General features: G+C 52.9%; 1 protein-coding gene across 2 annotated transcripts in view; it reads right to left on the bottom strand.

Moving 5' to 3' along the window:
• Nucleotides 1-17,651, bottom strand: part of Sdk2 (sidekick cell adhesion molecule 2) — a 322,728-nt gene that overhangs the window by 175,862 nt on the left and 129,215 nt on the right. For both annotated transcript variants that reach the window (XM_045159211.1, XM_045159212.1), the window contains exon 2: nucleotides 3,410-3,569. In XM_045159211.1, the coding sequence (XP_045015146.1) occupies nucleotides 3,410-3,569 (160 nt within the window). The remainder of the gene's footprint in view (nucleotides 1-3,409; nucleotides 3,570-17,651) is intronic.

Below are 17,651 nucleotides of genomic sequence, written 5' to 3'. Positions count from 1 at the left end.
GGTCTGTGGTCTATTCATCATGTCCTATGTAAGTAATTAGAAGGCAAGGTATAGTAGGATGTATTATGGCAGTCATAAAGGACAAGGGAGAGGAATAAGTGTATGTGTGTGTGTGTGTGAGAGAGAGAGAGGGAGAAGAGAACACTCGAGTGTAATCATGCTTTTTAAAATTGTGTTATTTCTTTGAGAGAGATATAGAGAAAGATGGAGTGAGGGAGAGAAAGAGAGAGAAGAGAGAGAGACAGAGACAGAGACAATGGGCTGGGAGGGCCTCTAGCCACCGCAAATGAACTGTAGACGCATATGCCACCTTGTGCATCTAGCTTACATGGGCCCTGGAGAACCAAACCTGGGTACTTAGGCTTTGCAGGCAAACACCTTAGCTGTTAAGCCATCTCTCCAGCCCTAACCAGGCTTTTGTAGAAGGGAATACTTCAGTATAATTAGGCTTTCTGAAAGTGAAGATACTTGGATGTGACCATGCAGGAGACATAAGGCCACAAGAGAGATGACAGTCTGAACGGAGGGGCTGGGATGGTTTGGGGGCAAAGATAGCCAAGGGGGGCTGTGCAAAGAAGTGTCCCGGGACCCGCGATTATCTGGCTCGCTGGCAGTGGGCTGCCCCAGATGGACCAGCATGAGGCTAGAAGACATCATCAGAAGCAGACCATGAAGAAGAGTTCTGAGGCCGCACAGCCCCTGCCTGTGGGCGCAGCAAGTTCCTAATGAAGCGACTGTCCTGACCAGCTCTGCATCCGGGCACTTCACCACTACCATGCCAGGAGAGCCAGCGCTCTTGCAGCGATGAGACAAAGTGATGCTTCCCAAGGGCAAGCTCGTTTCTTTCCACCCAACACAGCCATAAACCGGAATATTAGCATTCTCCCCACTGCTTTGTTTTCCAGAATTTGCGAAGCACAGTTAGCAGAACGATTTCTAAGGATGTGCATTAAGGAAACAATTGTAGCAATCCTTTCTCCCCAAGAGGCTGGGAGGTGGATAGAAAAAGAATTTCGGCTCTGGAGTCAGAGAGTTTATCTTTGAAGAAGCCGGGCTCACCCAGATGACCTTGGGTGGATCCTTTAATGTCTCTAAACCCCACTTTGCACATCTGTAAAACTCACAGGGCAGAGGGGCCGGGGAGGTGGCTCAGTAGGTAAGAGGGTTTGTGGCCCAGGTGTAAGGATCAGAGTTTCATCCTGGGCACCTGTGTAAAAAGCCAAGCACGGCTGGTCGTGACTATAACCCCAGTGCTGACCCCGGGGCTGGAAGATTTCTGGGACTCGTGGGTCAACCAGTCTAACAGAAAAATGGAGAGCTCCAGGTTCAAAGAGAGACTCCGTTCCAGGGAAATAAACCAGAGAGCAATGGAAGAGGCGGCGGGTGTCTTGCTTTGGCCTTCTGCAGGACGCCTGTGCATGTGCCACATGCAAACTCACACACCAGTGCACACATCGGAATGCTGACCACATCATACAATGAAGTATTTTTTAATATTATTTATTTGCAAGCCGAAGAGAGATAGAGAGATGAGACAGAGACAGAGAGAGAGAGAGAGAGAGAGAGAGAGAGAGAGAGAGAGACAGAGAGAGAGAGAATGGGCACACCATGGCCTCCAGCTGCTACAAACAAACTCCAGGTCCAAGCATCACCGTGCTTTATGTGGGCGGTGGGGAATTGAACGTAGGTCATTCACCTTTGCAGGCAAGCAAGCACTTTAACCACTGAGCTATCTTTCCAGCCCATGAATTCTTTTTACTTGACGGTGGTTATTATTATCTTAACCAACAGGTGATTTTTTTTTTTTTGGCTTTGTTTTAGAGACAGGGATTCATCTTGGCCTGTACTCCAGACTGGTCTGGAGCTCAAGTCTCCTGAGTGCTAGGATGACCGGTGGGCTTCACCATGCCTCGCTACTATCACCAACAGCTGTCTCCTAAACAGACCCTGGATGCTGCCAGGGACAAGGGCTGGCTCTTTTCAAAGGTGGCACTGAGCTGGGCTCTGCTTCTGTGTGGCACCCTGGCAGTGAGGGGTACGACGTAAGGGGCTTTAAACCTACTAGGGAACAGACAGAGCTCCTCCTTTAGGATTCTGCACCTCCTCCCTGCCACAGCCGAAGGCAATCAGGGAGTTCCTGCTATAACAGCACCCATGGCATGCCATCTGTAAGGTCTTGGTGTCCTTATAGGGTGACATAAGCTGAAGTGATGGCGGGTCCCAGTTCTGCTCCCTAAAAGCTAGAAAACCCCTCAAAGGCTTGGTCCATTCAGTGGGTTCCCCCCACCAACAGGCTGCTCTCCCCCACCTGGCCAGCCTGCCCCGCCAAGAGCAGGGCCTCTGCGCACACTGTCAGCTGTCCCCAACAGTGCCAGGTGGTGGTTAGGAATGGCTCTGGGCCTTCAACCATCACATGAGCTGCTTAGAGAGGCCCCATTGGTCTCTGGAGAAAGTTCGAGAACCACAACAGCCAGCACTGGGTCATCACTTGCTCCCCAGTCCAGGCGCTCTCTCCTTTCCTGGTCTCTTCTATCCCGTCATTGGCTGATGCGACCACACCACACCAGCTGAGCCAGCTCAAGGTCAGGGAGCAAGGGACCTCAGAACAGGCTCCCTCCAAACTCTAGCTTCCCTGCTTCATGAACGGCTATCTGAGAGGACACCCTCTCCTCTCATTTACATTCCTATCCCTGGTGGTAGATTTGTATCTGCATCCCCAGGGCAGGACAACCTTGTTTCCCCAACAAAACTGATTATACACATCAGGCCTGGGGATTAATCACCAGCTCAGGGCTGGGAGCCAATGACAATACGAAAAAAGGCATAAACGGGAGACTAAGAGTAAGAGGAAGGAGTGCCCTGTTCTGGGTCCATAGGGTCAGGAAACAGGCAGATACCAGGACTTAGCTGGGGAAGAGCTACTTTGCCACCATGCTGGTAGCAAACCATGGGCGCCAGGACTCTGTTGATTCCTACTCTCTATCCCCATTCAGTGCATTGGGAGGGAAGAGCCAGCCTGGCCCAGCAACTTGGGGATGCATAAGGAGTAGGCTACTTCCAAGTTTCACCTGAATTGTCCCCAAAGAGATTCCTCCTGCTCGACTTGTCCCCAGTCGCTGCACGTCCTGGTCCACTGGATGTGAACCCCTCCAACAGAACCCCCAGAGGTGGAAGGAGCCCTGGCTACGACTCCACGGTAGCTCTATTCCATCCACTGTGGGACGGATGGCCTCCAGGCCCGCCACCCAGCTGTCCTGCGCTTGGGCCAGCCCAGCGGGTTGTCACCTCCAGAGCACGACACGGGGAGCTTGCCTTCGAGTCCCGGCCCCCACTCCCGCACACACGCCCCTCACCCTCCGTCCCCAGGGGGGCAGGACAGCGGCCAGAAGGACATGGTGTGGACACTTGCCTGTACTCCAGCGAGAACCTGGTCAGCTCCCGGTTGTTGTGCAGCCACTTGAACTCCAGAGGCCAGCTGCCCTCGGCCATGCACGTGAGGACCAGGCGGTTCCCCTCCAGGTGCACCTGCGTGCGCACGGGCTCCGTCTTGAAGTATGGGGACACGTCGTCTGTGGGAAACGGTACGGAGCCACCAGTTAGTACTTGCCCAGTTCCGTGTGCTGCTCTACTGAGCCTCCACCCGCGGTGGACAAAGCAGGTGAATACCAGGTAACCTGCCGGGGGCACGCGCTGGCAAGTGATTGAACGTCAAAGCAGGTGAATACCAGGTAACTTGCCCGAGGCACGCATTGCATTGGCAAGAGCTTGACCGTGGGCCAGTCTGACTGCAGGGTTTAAGCCGAACCTTGCCGTCCTTCATCTCTTCCCTTACCTGCCTGCCACACAACACCCCACCGTACCCAATTCCATCACCTCCTGTCACTTGCCCTTCTGAGCCAGGTCCTTGCTGGTTTTGAAGCCTCCAGAGAAGCAGGAAGGAGAGGTGGTCACTGAGCCTCAGCCAAAGGGAATGGACATTTCACCAAGAAAATACGGAGGTAGGGTGACATAAACTGCAAGTTATGGAGGGTCCCAGTTCTGCTCCCCAAAGCTGGAAGCCCGCTCAAAGGCTTAGTCCATTCAATGGGCTCCCTCCACCAACAGGAAACTCTCCCCCACCTGGCCAGCCCCACAGAGTGTGAGTCCCCAGGGTTCCTTCGGCACAGACACCAGGCTTTGGTACCCAGAGTTAGGAACTGCCCAAGCAAACAGCTTTGGCTGGAGTGGTACCTTCTGCCCGTGGCCAAGGAGAAAGAGGGCAGAGGCAGGAGAGGACAAGGGAGAAGGAAAGTTAGCAAAGAACCCTAAACCCGTGTTTGAAACATCTGCTTCGTGGGATGGGGCACGGTTGGGGGGCAGGAGCCCAGTATGCGATAAGGACATCTGTAGAGGCTATAGTGCTTGCTGTTACTGCTGATCTGGGGGCTCCCACATATGTCCCTGGTGAACTCACAATAGCAGGGACTATAATACGCATGTCAGAGAGGACACAGTGAGTCCCTGACTTAGAAACACGGCCAAGGTCACACATAGGGGAGAGAGGAGCCAAGCCCCAGAGCAAGCTACAGAGGCTCAGCCCCGTCTATAGTTCACCCAGGGAAGCTGCGCCAGGGATGGGGAGGTGGATGAAAATGAGGCCCACTCAGTGGAAGAATATTCCAGAAAGCCCTACAGTTCACAGCTCATCTAGTAGGCATCCAAATGTCTATTGAGGACCTGCCACACATCGCCAAGTGGCTGACTGTCACGTACCCTGCCTTCCCAGACTACATCCACACACCATATATATATGTATGTATGTTTGTATTCATACACCCTCCATGGGTCCCAGGGGTTCAGAGCCACATAGGAATCTGTTGGCAGGATAGGTCTGGATATCCTGGACTCCAGGCCAGTGGCCAGGGCCCAGCAGCATTACAAACCTGTCTGTGTTCACCCCATTGTGCCCAGGTGCTTGGTGTGGACAAGCACTGGATGTCTGTAGTCTCCAAAGAGAGAGAGCTGTGACAAGGCCGAATGGGAGAATGACTGTGACGGTGCTGGCATGGGCCTGCCCTCGGGCATACTGTCATTTTTTTCCACGTTGATGTTCCAGGCAGAGAGGGTCACATCATCCCTGGTGCTGGCGTTAGTCAGGATTCATGTTCTCCCATGAACTCAGAGTGGGGAAAGCGCCAGACAATTGGGCAGTTTGCTCAGGTCTAAGCAAGGTTACGAGGCAAAAGGAGAGGAGGAAGGGGCACATGGTGTCAGGAGCTACTGAGGAGTGACTTGAGCCTGGGAGGGCCCCAGGCTACTCTGCACCCCACATGGAACCCCAAGATCCCTGGCCTTGGTCTTCCTCTCACCTTTGGATCTAACCAGCTTGGGGTGTCCCCAGTCAAGTTCAGCTTTCGTTTCAGGTCTCACCTGGGCTTATGCGTGGAATTTTATAATTCAGTAGAGGTCACAGTCTGTCCTTGGGTCTCAGTTAAATAGTCTTATTCTGTAGCATACCCCAAACTTTCAACCTTGTACCCCACCTGCATGTCCCAAAGCCCCGACTTATACGTGTATAATCTGCAAAGCTTTGAGGGATTCTTCCTTGAACCCCCACCCCAGAGGGTGAGCCTGAGGCTGGCGGAGGGTGGCGCACACAGCAAGCGCCCACCTTGGCCCTCTGCGGTGTCCCCAGCCTCTGTCTGCCTGAGCTCTGAGGATGTTTCACTTGCTGGCTGCTGACTGGGGCCCACGTCTCCTTCGCGCTCATCACAGATACTGTGCGAACGTCCTGCCTTAAAAGCAGTTGAGAGAACCGCTTCTTTCAGACCATCCTCTCCTGGTTCCTCCCAAGGCAGTTGTGCCTCTGGGGTTCTGGCCTGAGCCGGCGGGGCAGAAGGAAGCGTGCGGTAACCCGCTTGCCAAGGAAAGCGACCTGCCGCCCACCCAGGAAGCAGCACTGCTCTCAGCTTAACAAATGGGCACATGCTCACTTCAAAGGCGCATTCATATTCCCCAGCAGCTTTCAAGAGCCCTTTGAATCGCGTTTTTTAAAAACCCTCTGTTCGGGGCTGTCACTGCTGGTTTGTTTTAAAACAATAATGCTCCTAGCCCCACGTGATGAAATCCCTTCCTTGGATGTAGGGTTGACTCAGTACCAGAGCTGTGAGAGGGGGAGGGTGGTGGGCGTGTTTGCACACACACACACACACACACACACACACACACACACACACACACAACACATTTACACACATGCTGTGCACCAGCAGCAGACCACCCTCACTCCCTGCCAGCTTGCTCAAGGGCCACTTGCTCCAAGTCTCCATTTTCTGGCTCACTGCTCAGACCCCAGGGAATGGGCAGCCTGGGCACATGGCTCATGGCTCTTGCTTGGATGGGCTGATTCCAGTGGTTACTGGAGATAATGACCACAGGAGGAGAAAGAGGTAAGATTCTCTCCAGCACCTGCTGGGAACCAGGCCCTCAGTGTTATCACCCCTCCATCATGTGATTTCCCCCCAGGTTGTCCAAAGGGTCAGACACTCTTCTCCCCTGGCCACTGTCGTGAGTTCACCTTCTCCCCAGTTCCTCCCCGCACCTTCTGGATATAGGGAACCTAGCAGAAAGACCCACTCAAGAAAGCGGCAGGAAGTGTCTCCAGCAGGATGTCCTCTGTGGGGCCTGCGCACATCCCAAAGCAGGACAAGGCTTAGGACTTGACAGTGGTGTGTGTCCATGCGTGCACTTGTGAAGGTCACTGTGAGTATGTGGGCGCATCTAGGTCTGCATGTCTGTGGGACTGTCTGTCTCTGTTTCTGTCTCTCTCCGCATGCACAGTGACATGTGGAAATGCTGTGAAGATCAACTAAATACACTAATATACAGGGAGCACTTAGACCGGAACCTGGCACCTGTGTAAGTCGGGGCAACTATTGTTCTGTTGGTCACACACGCAGTCCTGGAGAGAAAGGTTCATGTTCTGTTAGGAGAGGCTGGCAGCCCTCCTCAGCTTTTGTTCTAAGGTGGGGAGGGTTGCCACTTGTGCAACTGTATGGGCACAAGAGCCCTGTGAGCCACCCACCATGAGAATTATGGGCAGACAGAATCAATAATATAAAAATATGTTCTCTTTAACGTGCTTTTCATCTCACACAGTTCCCTTGCTCTCATGGTTTTTTTTTCTTCCTGCATAAAGTGATTCTAAAGTCCTCATTATAAACAAACAATGGGACTGGGAAGGTTGCTCAGTGGATAGTGCTTGCTGCACAAGCGTGAGGCACTGAGTTCAAATCCGCAGAACCCAGGTAAATGGCAGGTGGGCCAGCTGGGCCTCTGTAGTCCCCGAGCTGGGGAGGCCGAGAGACGAGATCCCAGGAGACCTCACCAGCTAGACTGTCTAAACTGAAGCGCTCTGGGCTCAGGTGGAAGACCCTCAGTCAATAAGGAGGACAGAAGCTGAAGAAGACCCCCAGTGTCAACCTCTGGCTCCCACACACCCATGCACACATACCTGCACATACACATGTACCCCCCACAAGTGAACACCCACACACATGCATGTACAATACACACACACACACAAGAAGTGACCAACCACAAAACAACCAACACAATTCTGAAAAAGGCTGGCCAATGGAGGGAGATTAGCCCATATATTGAACTATATGATAAAACTGCAATAATTTAAACAGTGTGGTTTTTATGATTACACCAAGGAAGGAATCCCAGAAATAAATCCAAATTTTCACATAAGTATTTTGCATATATGATGAATGTGGAATTTTAAATCAAGGGGAGAATTGGATCAACTATTCAACACATGGCACTGGAACAGCCAAGGGGCCATGTGGGAATAAAAAATAAAGCTGAATCTCTTCCTCACACTTTACCTCAAAATAAATGCTAGAGGGGTTGATGTTTTAAACATGAAAATGAAATTCTAAAGCAACTAGGGAGGGGTGGGGGGAGTCATCGAAGTTTAAAAATACACAACGCGGGCGAAGTCCCTGCCAAGAACTTTCCAAGCACCCTGCGGGCTGCAGACCGTCAGGAGACGGCCCGCGCCTTCAGCTGCACGGAACGCCGGCAGGGGTAAGCAAGAACTTCTGCTTCTAGAGTGACGCGTGACAGATTGTGGGAAGGTACTGCGACTCTCAACATGGGCCATCAGCTAATTTGCCCGATATAAAAATGTTCTCACAAATCAATAAAGAAGATTAATCAGCCAATAAAAAAAATAGGCAAAGGTTTTGAATGGTTCAGGGGAAGAATCCCAGATGACTCTGGTATACAAGCAGAGATGCTCAGCTTGTGATGAGAGAAAGCAAACTAGAACCCAGGAAGATGTCGCTTGTCCCTCGTCACGCCAGTCAAAGCGCATGCAAAAGGGTGCCTTGTGCACAGCCTCATGGGGCTCTGGTCTGGCATGCCATCTTTGAAGAGCCACCAGGCAGCTCTATCGCAGCCAATAAGAGGTTGTGTCTTGGGGGGGGGTCGGTCTATCAGCTCTCTGAGGTCTTTCCCTTCATGTGCATGTATGTAGAGGGCAGAGTAGTGGCACCAAAAGTTTGGAAAAGACCTGGATACTGGTCCAGAGACACTGGGCAAAGGAGTGATTATATCTCCAATAAGAGAATCCTCCATGTCAGGTGACCCCTGGGCAGCTGCTACATGACAAATGCCAGTTACAGACAGACTCTGTGAAAGGACTTGCTCTTTTCTTTCTCTAATTTTTTTTTTTTTTGGCACGTGTGTGTGTAATCTGTGTATGTGTGTGGTGTATGCAGGTGGTGTAATGTGCCTACGTGACACCCCGTGCCCTCCCCTGCAGGGGGATGCGCTCCCCTGCGGTGGCTGGAGCAGAACAATGGGTGGTTCCTCTGCCAGGTCTTCATAGAGCTGGAGTCTCTTAATTAATTTATTAATTTGAGACAGACAGAAAGGGGGGGGGGAGAGAGGGAGGGAGGGAGGGAGATAGAGAGAGAGAGAGAGAGAGAGAGAGACGGATAGAACAGACATGCCAGGGCCTCTAGTCACTAAAAACGAACTCCAGACACAAGCACCACCTTGTGCATCTGGCTTACATGAGACTTGGAGAATTGAACCTGGGTCCTTAGGCTTTGCAGGCAAGAGCCTTCACCATTAAGCAACTTCTCCAGCCCTTGAGATGGAGTCTTAACGATCTTGGAGCTTGCTGTGTTTTTGCAAGCCCTGGTGATTCTCTGGTCTCTGCTCTCCACAGGATTAGGATTACAGATGCGGGTGGCCACACCCAGCTGTTCCTAAGAGTCCTAAGGTCAAATTCAAAGGTCTCTCCAGACCCTCATGCTTGCACAAGAAGTGCTTTTAATCACCATCTTTTAAGCTTGGAATTTTTTTTTTTTTTTTGAAACAAGGTCTTATGTGGATAACATACACATCAGGCAAGCTTCAAGCTCACTGTATAGCTGAGGTTGTCCTTGAACTTCTCATCCTCCTGCTTACAGAAGTGTGCTACCATTCCTGGTTTGTGTGGTGCTGGGGATCAGACCCAGGGCTTCGTGCATGCCAGGCTGCCAACTGAGCTGCAGTGCACCAAGCCCACCTGCTGTAAGTCTGACTTGTGCATCTACAGACTTCTGCTAGAAGAAGGCAGCACCTTTGAGAGAACCGAGCAGCTGGGGACTCAGGGAGACGCGGTGATAGCTTTTCATGTGGTGATTTGCATAGCTTCTAAACAGTGGACCACAGGATCACTTTTATACTGAGCTCCCCCCTCCGTCAACATCGATCTACTGTTTACAGTCAGACGTGTGCGCTGGGAGCCCGTGCGCACATGCGCAGGGAGGGCGGTCCCAGCGAGCCTCCGCAGGGCCAGGAGAAGGACAGGCCCCTGTGTGTGATTCAGGGGTCTCACGTGGCTGTGTGGAAGGGAACATCAGAGACTCAAAGGAAGCACCGCCTTCAAAAGCCACCAAGCGGTCTCAGTTCCAGCTTCCTTCTAATTTCCCATAACAGGTCAAGGGGGTCCCTGACTGCCATGACCCTTTGACATGTCCACTAAATACCTCCATTGTCACCCTTAGACACTAGGCTCCAGGCTAAATAGCCCCATAGAGAAGCTAATCTCAACTTAAACTTCCCCTTCACTTCAGTCCCCAGCAAAATAATAGCATAATTCTCCACAGTGACCAGGAGAGAATCCTTGAATTCACCCCCACACCCCTGGGAGTGTTTGGTTTCTCAGCCAGGCCTGGGAACCACATCTGTCTTTGAGCCCTTACTGCTGGGAATGCGGACCATGGGTGCAGGGAAGCCAGCCTCTTAGCTGCCCTTCTAGAGCAGGCTGCAAGGGCCACCGAGCAAGGACAAATTCTCCCCTCCACTCTGGACCCTCCCAAACCCCTCTTCTAGCGGCTCCTCTCGGGCTCCCAGCAGCAGCTCAGCTAAGCAGGGAGTGACCCTGGAATGCCTGGGAACCAATGCGAGGCAGTTGTCCTCTGGTCCTGGCACCATCATCCCCTCCAGAGCCTCCAGAAGCCCTGGCTTGGAAGCCTGAATGCCTGTAACCTGGCTGCCCGCTATCGGAGCAGAACGGGCTTTATGATGGATGGAGCAGAGGCCCGGGGCAGCCCTTCTCCCCTGCCAGTTTCAATTCCTGTTGTGGCCTTTAATCCATCCAGCTGATAGAACTTTCTAGCCAAGCCATATATTGGCCTTCATCTCGATCAGAGTCTCAAGACCTATCATCCGCCCCCGTTTTACATATGAGAGCACCACGCTCTGATTGATTCTGTGATTGGCCTCTGCCCTAGATGCAACGCAGGCCCAGGGATTTCAGAGTTCCAGATCTTTCTGTGGCCGGCACAGGGCTTCCTACACCCTTTGCATCCCCCCTGCAGCTGCATGGGTGAGGAGAAAAGGGTGAGGCACCACAGTAGAGGCACAGGGCATTCCTACTCTAGCAGACAGTGCCACAGCCCCAGAACCAGGCTGGGCAGTGCAGGGCCGGGCGTACTGACTGGGGTCGAGTGGTTAGCCCACGGGCTCTAAGGGGTGGGGCGCAGAGGGACAGGCAGGTGAGCGGCTTACTGTGGGTCAGGGCTTAGGGGCTTCTTGGGAGAAGAGGCTGGGCTGGGAAACCCCATAGCTGTGGTCTCCACTGACACCTCTGGGAAACGCCTCTTTCCTGGAGCCTGGCTTGGAAGTCTCAGTGGGGAGAATATGCACTGGGTTTTCGGTCCCAGTTTCTATGTGAACTAAAGCTGGATATGATGCAAATTCACCTGCAGGGCTTGTGAGAAGGATCCAAATTCTGCCCATGAGGCTGCTGGGGGAATGGAACTAGGGGCACGGTGTCCGGTACGGCCACACAAACATCTGGGGTGACCGCATGGACAGGGAGTGACAACAGGGGCTCATGTGATCCCCTGGCCATGTCCTGCTGCGCAGAGCCACCTTGCTTCAGAGCTGAGCCTCTCCGCTGTCCCGTGTGAGGATCTCCCAAGTTCCGCTCCCTCCAAGCTACTGCAAGCTGGCTCAAGAGCTGAGTCCTAGGCAGCAATGGCTCAGGCCTGGGGCGAAGGCATCTTGGGCCTTGGGAGCGTTTGCAAATGTCTTCGTGGATTCGTCCCACAACGTTCGTGATTGCTTCGCCCTGAGCCTTCATTTACTTTCTTGTTAATGAGACAAAATATGTCACTGTGGTGGTTTGATTGCCTGGCCCCATAGACTCAGGCATTTTTGTTAAGACTGAGCTTGCAACTTGAGTCTCCAGTAAGGGTATGTCACGGGGAGGGGGGCGGGGGGAGAAATCTTTGTAGTCTGGCCCTGAGGTGCATAAAGAGGAGTTTGAGCTCTGGCCGTTCACAACTGCTGGCTGTTTGATGGAGTCTCTCTGCTTTGAATCTCCTGGAATCCCTAAACCTGAAATAAGCCCTTTGAGCAGCTTCTGGTTGGGTGTTTGTCCAGCAATGAGACGGCAACCCTGACAGTGACCAAAATCAGTTTGAGAGAGGAAGGGTTTATTGTAAGTTACAGTTGCAGGCGATAGTCGTCATGGTGGGGGAGGCAGGAGCGCGAAGCTGAGCTGGTTGCATTCATCAGCACCGTAGGAAGCAGAGAGGGATGAACGCTGCTGCTCAGCCAGCTCCCTTCTCACACAGTCCAGGATGCCAGCCCATGAGATGGTGCTACTCACACTGAAGGCAGGTCTTCCCGCCTCAATTAACCTAACCTAGATAACCCCTCACAGGCATGCTCTTGCGGCCACCCTCTCATTGCTGGGACAAGGCATCTGTCCAGGAGCAGCCTACGGAAGGAAAGGGTCCATCTGGGCCCAGCATAGTCTCCAGGGGATACCCCACCATGGTCGGTACAGCATGGCCAAGCAGACGGCAAGGTGTCACATCTCGTCACGTCGACTGGGAGAAAGCAGCAAGAGTAAGCCGGCCAGCAGTGGCAAGGGGGCTAGACTATCAAGTCCCACGCGTGCAGGGCTGTCCCCAGGGACACATCTCCAGCAAGGCTCCACCTCCCAAAGGCTCCACCAGCTAGGGCTCAAATACAAGGCTGCAACACAAACACAGGAGTCTATGGTGGGACCTCTTACATTCAAATTGCCCCACATAATCGGCGTATAGAGAACGTCTCACAGGCGATTTCAGGTCCTGTGAACTTGACCAGCAGGAGAAACTGTTACAGGTACCTAAACCCAGATTGGGAGGGGGATGGAAATCAAGCCCGGGAGCTGGCTGGGCAGAGGCTTCAGTAAATGAAGCACAACAGCCCGAGAGAGGCCTGCCAGAGCCCTGCTGCTCCCTACTTCTGAGCATAATGTCGGAGTGCACAAAGCCAGGAGCACGGCCGGTGTTCTCTTCACAAGACCCGGGCTCCTGGCTGGTCCCCACCTTCCCATGTCCACGCCTGGCTCTGACATGCCTGTCGGCCTGCCTCTCTGCTCCTGCCCCACTCAGCCAGCGGCCTTGAACACCCTAGGTCCGCTACTCTCCCATTACATAAATGCAAATGAGATGCTAATTGATGCCCCTCCCCTGTCTCCTGGCAGATGCTTAGACCCACTGGGGCCGGCATTGCCTGCATGCCAAGTGCTTCATTAGCCAGGAAAGAAGGCTCTTACCTTCCTTAATCTAATCCTCACCAGTGACCTTCAGGAGGCAGCACCTTCTGATGTGGGTGTATTGGTGGGCTGGGGGCTGGAAGGGTGCAACAATCAATTATACCAAGGCCTCCACAGCTGCGGCTGGATGAATTTCTCCCTCTGAAGAGCGTGTTCAAATGCATCTAATGGAACGGATCATCAATTTGTTTGAATACATATCTAATCTGATTAGGGGGGCTTGGCCACCAGGGCAGCCAGTGCAAGTGAACCTCTACACAGCTCTGGGGAATCGTAAGTGGTGTTGAGGCCCCAGCTGGAGAAGGAGGGGGTGTGTGCCTGACTCAGTCACTCAGCACTTTCTCCTGGGCTGAGCCCAATGTATAGCCAGCCAAAAAGGGCCAGAGGAGAATGAATGGTGTGGCTGCCAGAGGGCTGTGTGAAGGCTCTTGTGTGTGTGTCGGTAGCCTCAGCATTGGGCACAGGGCCTAGGGTCCAAACGATGCTTTGGAAGCACCTGGTGATTGGGTGGCAAGGCCTGGTGGCAATTGTGGTATTCATAGACTTCATAAAGCCATGACATGTAAATGAACTTGTTTCTTGGGAAAGACTAGCTTATGTCTGTACCGGGTGGAAGGGTGACCACGTCATGTGGAAACGGAGTCACTACAGAATAGTCAGCAGAGAGGAGGGCACACTGCAGTCATGTGGACGTGATGGAACAGGTATCTTCAAAAGAGGCTCTGTAGAAGCAGGGGAGATGGCTCTGTCGGTAAAGTGCTGGCTGGGACATCATGAGGACCTGAGCTTGAACCCGTAGCCACCTGCATAAAATGCCACACACCTGTACACCCAGTGCTGTGCAGGTGGAAGCAGGGAAACCCCTGGGCTTTGTTCACCCCAAGTCAGCAAGTTCTAGGCTCAGTGAGAGATCTTAACTCATAAAAATAAGATGGAGAAGAGATAGAAAAAGACATCTGATGTCAACCCCTGGTCTCCACATGCACAAGCATACATGTGCACACGTGCGTGTGTGCGCACATACACACACACACACACACACACACACACACACACACACACGGATATTGTGGCTGGGTCTGGTGGAATAGGCTTGTAATCCTGACTATTTGGGAGAATGATGCATGAGAATGGTGAATTTGAATCTAGCCTGGGCTGCAGAGTGAGTTGAAAGCCAGCCTGGGCCATTAGTTAGACCCTGTGTCTGTCTGTCTGTCTATCTATCTATCTATCTATCTGTCTGTCTGTCTGTCTGTCTGTCTGTCTATCTGTCAATCAATCTATCAGTCGGCTGGGCTGGGGTTACAGCTCATTGGCAGAACACTTGTCTAGGATATTTTATAAGGCCTTTGGTTCAATCCTTGATTTTAGAAAAATCAAAGGTGCTATTCTTTGGGGAGGTAATGCTCCTCTCCCCAAGGCTAGTGCTGGAGGGGTCGCTAATGTGGGCAGGGCTCAGAGGCAGGGCCCTGGGGGAGTGACTGGATCTCGAGCACTTTGCCTTTATCTGTGGGTTGATCCACGATGGATTCAGAAGGTGAAAGGCTATTGGGAGGCGGTGGGACTGGGGAGACTGGGGCCTGTTTGGAGGACATGAGTCACTAGGGAGTGCGCTTTTGAAAGATCCCCCTTGTCACTGGCCCCTTCCTTCCTGTCTCGGCTTTGCCTCCTGTCTCCCATGAGGTGAGGAGCTATGCCCCACCGCTCCCCCGGGCCCAGATGTTCCGTGGTGAGCTCACTGCAAGGAAACTGGCCGCCCGTGGGCTGAAACCTCAGATGTCATGAGCCGAAGCAAATCTCTCCTCCCTTACATCATTTCTCTCCAGTATTTGCCACAGCGATGGAAATCTGACCAACACAAGGAGATGAAACACGAGGGTGGAGGCCCATGGGAAGAAGGCCACATGGACACCGAGACAGAGACCGGAGTGACATGTCCATCAGGCAAGGGGAACGGGCGCTGCTGGGGGAGCCAACAGACACCAAGAGGAGGCAGGAAGGACACTCCCTCAAGCTTTGAGAGGGACCCAACACCTTGATTTCAGACACCAGAGTTGTGACCAAACGGGTTTCAAGCATTTCAATTCATAGGGTTTTTTTCATGGTCGACCCAGGAAGTTCAGGGTACAGTGCCTCACGGCAGCTCCTGCACATCACCCCTCATCAGAGGCAGAGCTCCGGCCCTGCTCCAGACACACCGTTCTGCCCTGTCCTAGGGCATTACTATTAATTACTATGGCTACTGTGCGCACATTTATTACATGGCGTGTCTGTGGTACATGTACATGTGTGTGCCAGCGTAGTGTCCTATGCGTATGCCTGCAGAGGCCGGGGAGACGCTGGGTGTCCTTCATTGCTCCGTCACTCATCTGCTTGCATTTTCTCGGATTCGTCTCCCACTGAATGCAGAGCCTTCTCTTTTTCAAGACCCTCCATGAGTCTCTGGTCTTTGCTCCCCATAGGACTGGGGTTACAGACATGCATGGCTAGCCCAGCTGCTTACATGGGCGCTGGGCATTCAAAAATCCTGTGTGGTCTCACAGTCCCCGGCCCCTCAGGCTTACTTGGGAAATGCTCTTAATTACTAAGGCAGCTCTCCTGCCCCCCAGAGCTTTGGCTACTGCCATTCTGTTTTCTGTTCCCCAAGAGCCCCTTTGCCTCGTGGCTCGGAAAACGTGGGTCTCAGATCCATGCCAGTTCATGCCCAGCATGCCTTGAAGCTCAAATGCAGTGCCCTCTCCAACACTCGACCTCATGTCTTCTCCTATATCCCCTGGGCTTCAGAGGGCACCTCCCTTATGGCTCCTAGGAGGAGCATCATACTCACACGTGGCACCCACTTCCTTGCCTATGTGAGGTCACACCCTGGAAGGTGGGCTGGGGCTCCCTGACCTCCCCCGTCCCACAGCCAGGCCCCAGCTCACACCCAAGAGCGTCACATGAATTGCTGTGGACCTGGTCACTTCCTTCCATAGGATCCCTCTGTCCTCTTCCCGCTCTGCTATGGCAAGACTCCAGTAGATGTGCGTCATGCCCTCGCCTGGACAGGTACCCATAGCTCTCTCCACCTCAGTGTCGGTCTCCTCTCCTAGAAGACGGGCCGACAGTCTTATCTGGTGGGAGGGGCTGGTGCCTGTGCAGGAGCCCAAGAGGAGGCCGTTGTTGTGCCTCACCTCTCCGAGCCTCCTCTGCAAACCTGCCTCCCAGCGAGGGCCTCCCACCCAGACCACACAGGTAAATAACACTGAACCAGCCCCAATGTGGCACAGAAGAAGGATGGCTCTCATTTCCAAGGGGTTTATTTCGCAATTAACAGGAGGATGGAACCCTTCCTTCTGCTCTGGTCTGAGGGTTCAGAGATTAAACTTGAACCATTGATCAGAATGTTTTTGCCTTGCGGTGCTATTATCACGTCAGTGTGCTCAGATTCATTCAGGCTGTAAAACAGCGCTAATAAAATTTTCACTAACTCCAGGAGTTCCTCCCCCGAAGGCTGAATGTGCCGCCTGGACTCTTGGACTCAGGCAGCACTCTTGCGGGAGTTTAGAGTGGGGAGCCAAGAACATCAGAAATCAGCGAGGATGGGCACTGTGGGGGATGGCAGCCTCCCCAGCAAGTCCAGAGTCGCTATAGAGACCTGTCCGCACCCCAGCCTTGTCACTCTTCCTGGGCAGGTTCCCTGCGGGTGGGCTTCGGCTCCACACCCCAGCACCCCCGTAAGTCAGGAGCCACTGGCATGCCACAGGCGCTTCTGAGAGCCCACAGCCCAGGCTCACAGGGGCATGATGATGACACAGAGCTGTGCAGGGGGCAGGGGCCGTCGTTCACAGAGCCTGGATGGCGCGATATCTTGTCCCTCCTCCTGCCCACGTAGGAGAAGAACCTTGCCTAACAGGGCACAGCTGTGAGGAAATGAGGAGAAGACAGGTGGACAAGCACCATGGACATGACCACTTCTTTTTTTTTTAATTTTTTTTTTTAATTTTTTATTTATTTATTTGAGAGCGACAGACATAGAGAGAAGGACAGATAGAGGGAGAGAGAGAGAATGGGCGCGCCAGGGCCTCCAGCCACTGCAAACGAACTCCAGATGCGTGCGCCCCCTTGTGCATCTGGCTAACGTGGGACCTGGGGAACCGAGCCTCGAACCAGGGTCCTTAGGCTTCACAGGCAAGCGCTTAACCGCTAAGCCATCTCTCCAGCCCATGACCACTTCTTTTCTTAATTAAAAGTATTTTATTTATTTATTTGCAAGGAGAGAGAGAGAGAGAATATGAAGGGGATGTGCCAGGGCCTCTAGCCCTGCAAACAAACTCCAGGTGTGGGCACTTTGTGCAACTGGCTTTACGTGGGCACTGGGGAATTGAACACTGGTCAATAGGCTTTGCAGGCAAGCACCTTAACTTCTGAGCCATCTCTCCAGCCCTTTCTTTATTTTAAAGATTTAAAAATAAATATTTACTTATTGGAGAGAGAGAGAAAGAGAGAGAGACAGAAAGAGAATTGGTATGCCAGGGCCTTCTGCTGCTGCAAACAAACTCAACCCTTGTGC

The sequence above is a fragment of the Jaculus jaculus genome, chromosome 9 (genome assembly GCF_020740685.1).
Source record: "Jaculus jaculus isolate mJacJac1 chromosome 9, mJacJac1.mat.Y.cur, whole genome shotgun sequence".
Lineage (NCBI taxonomy): Eukaryota > Metazoa > Chordata > Mammalia > Rodentia > Dipodidae > Jaculus > Jaculus jaculus.
The sequence above is the reverse complement of the archived record's forward strand: the minus strand, read 5'-3'. Positions and strand labels throughout refer to the sequence as shown.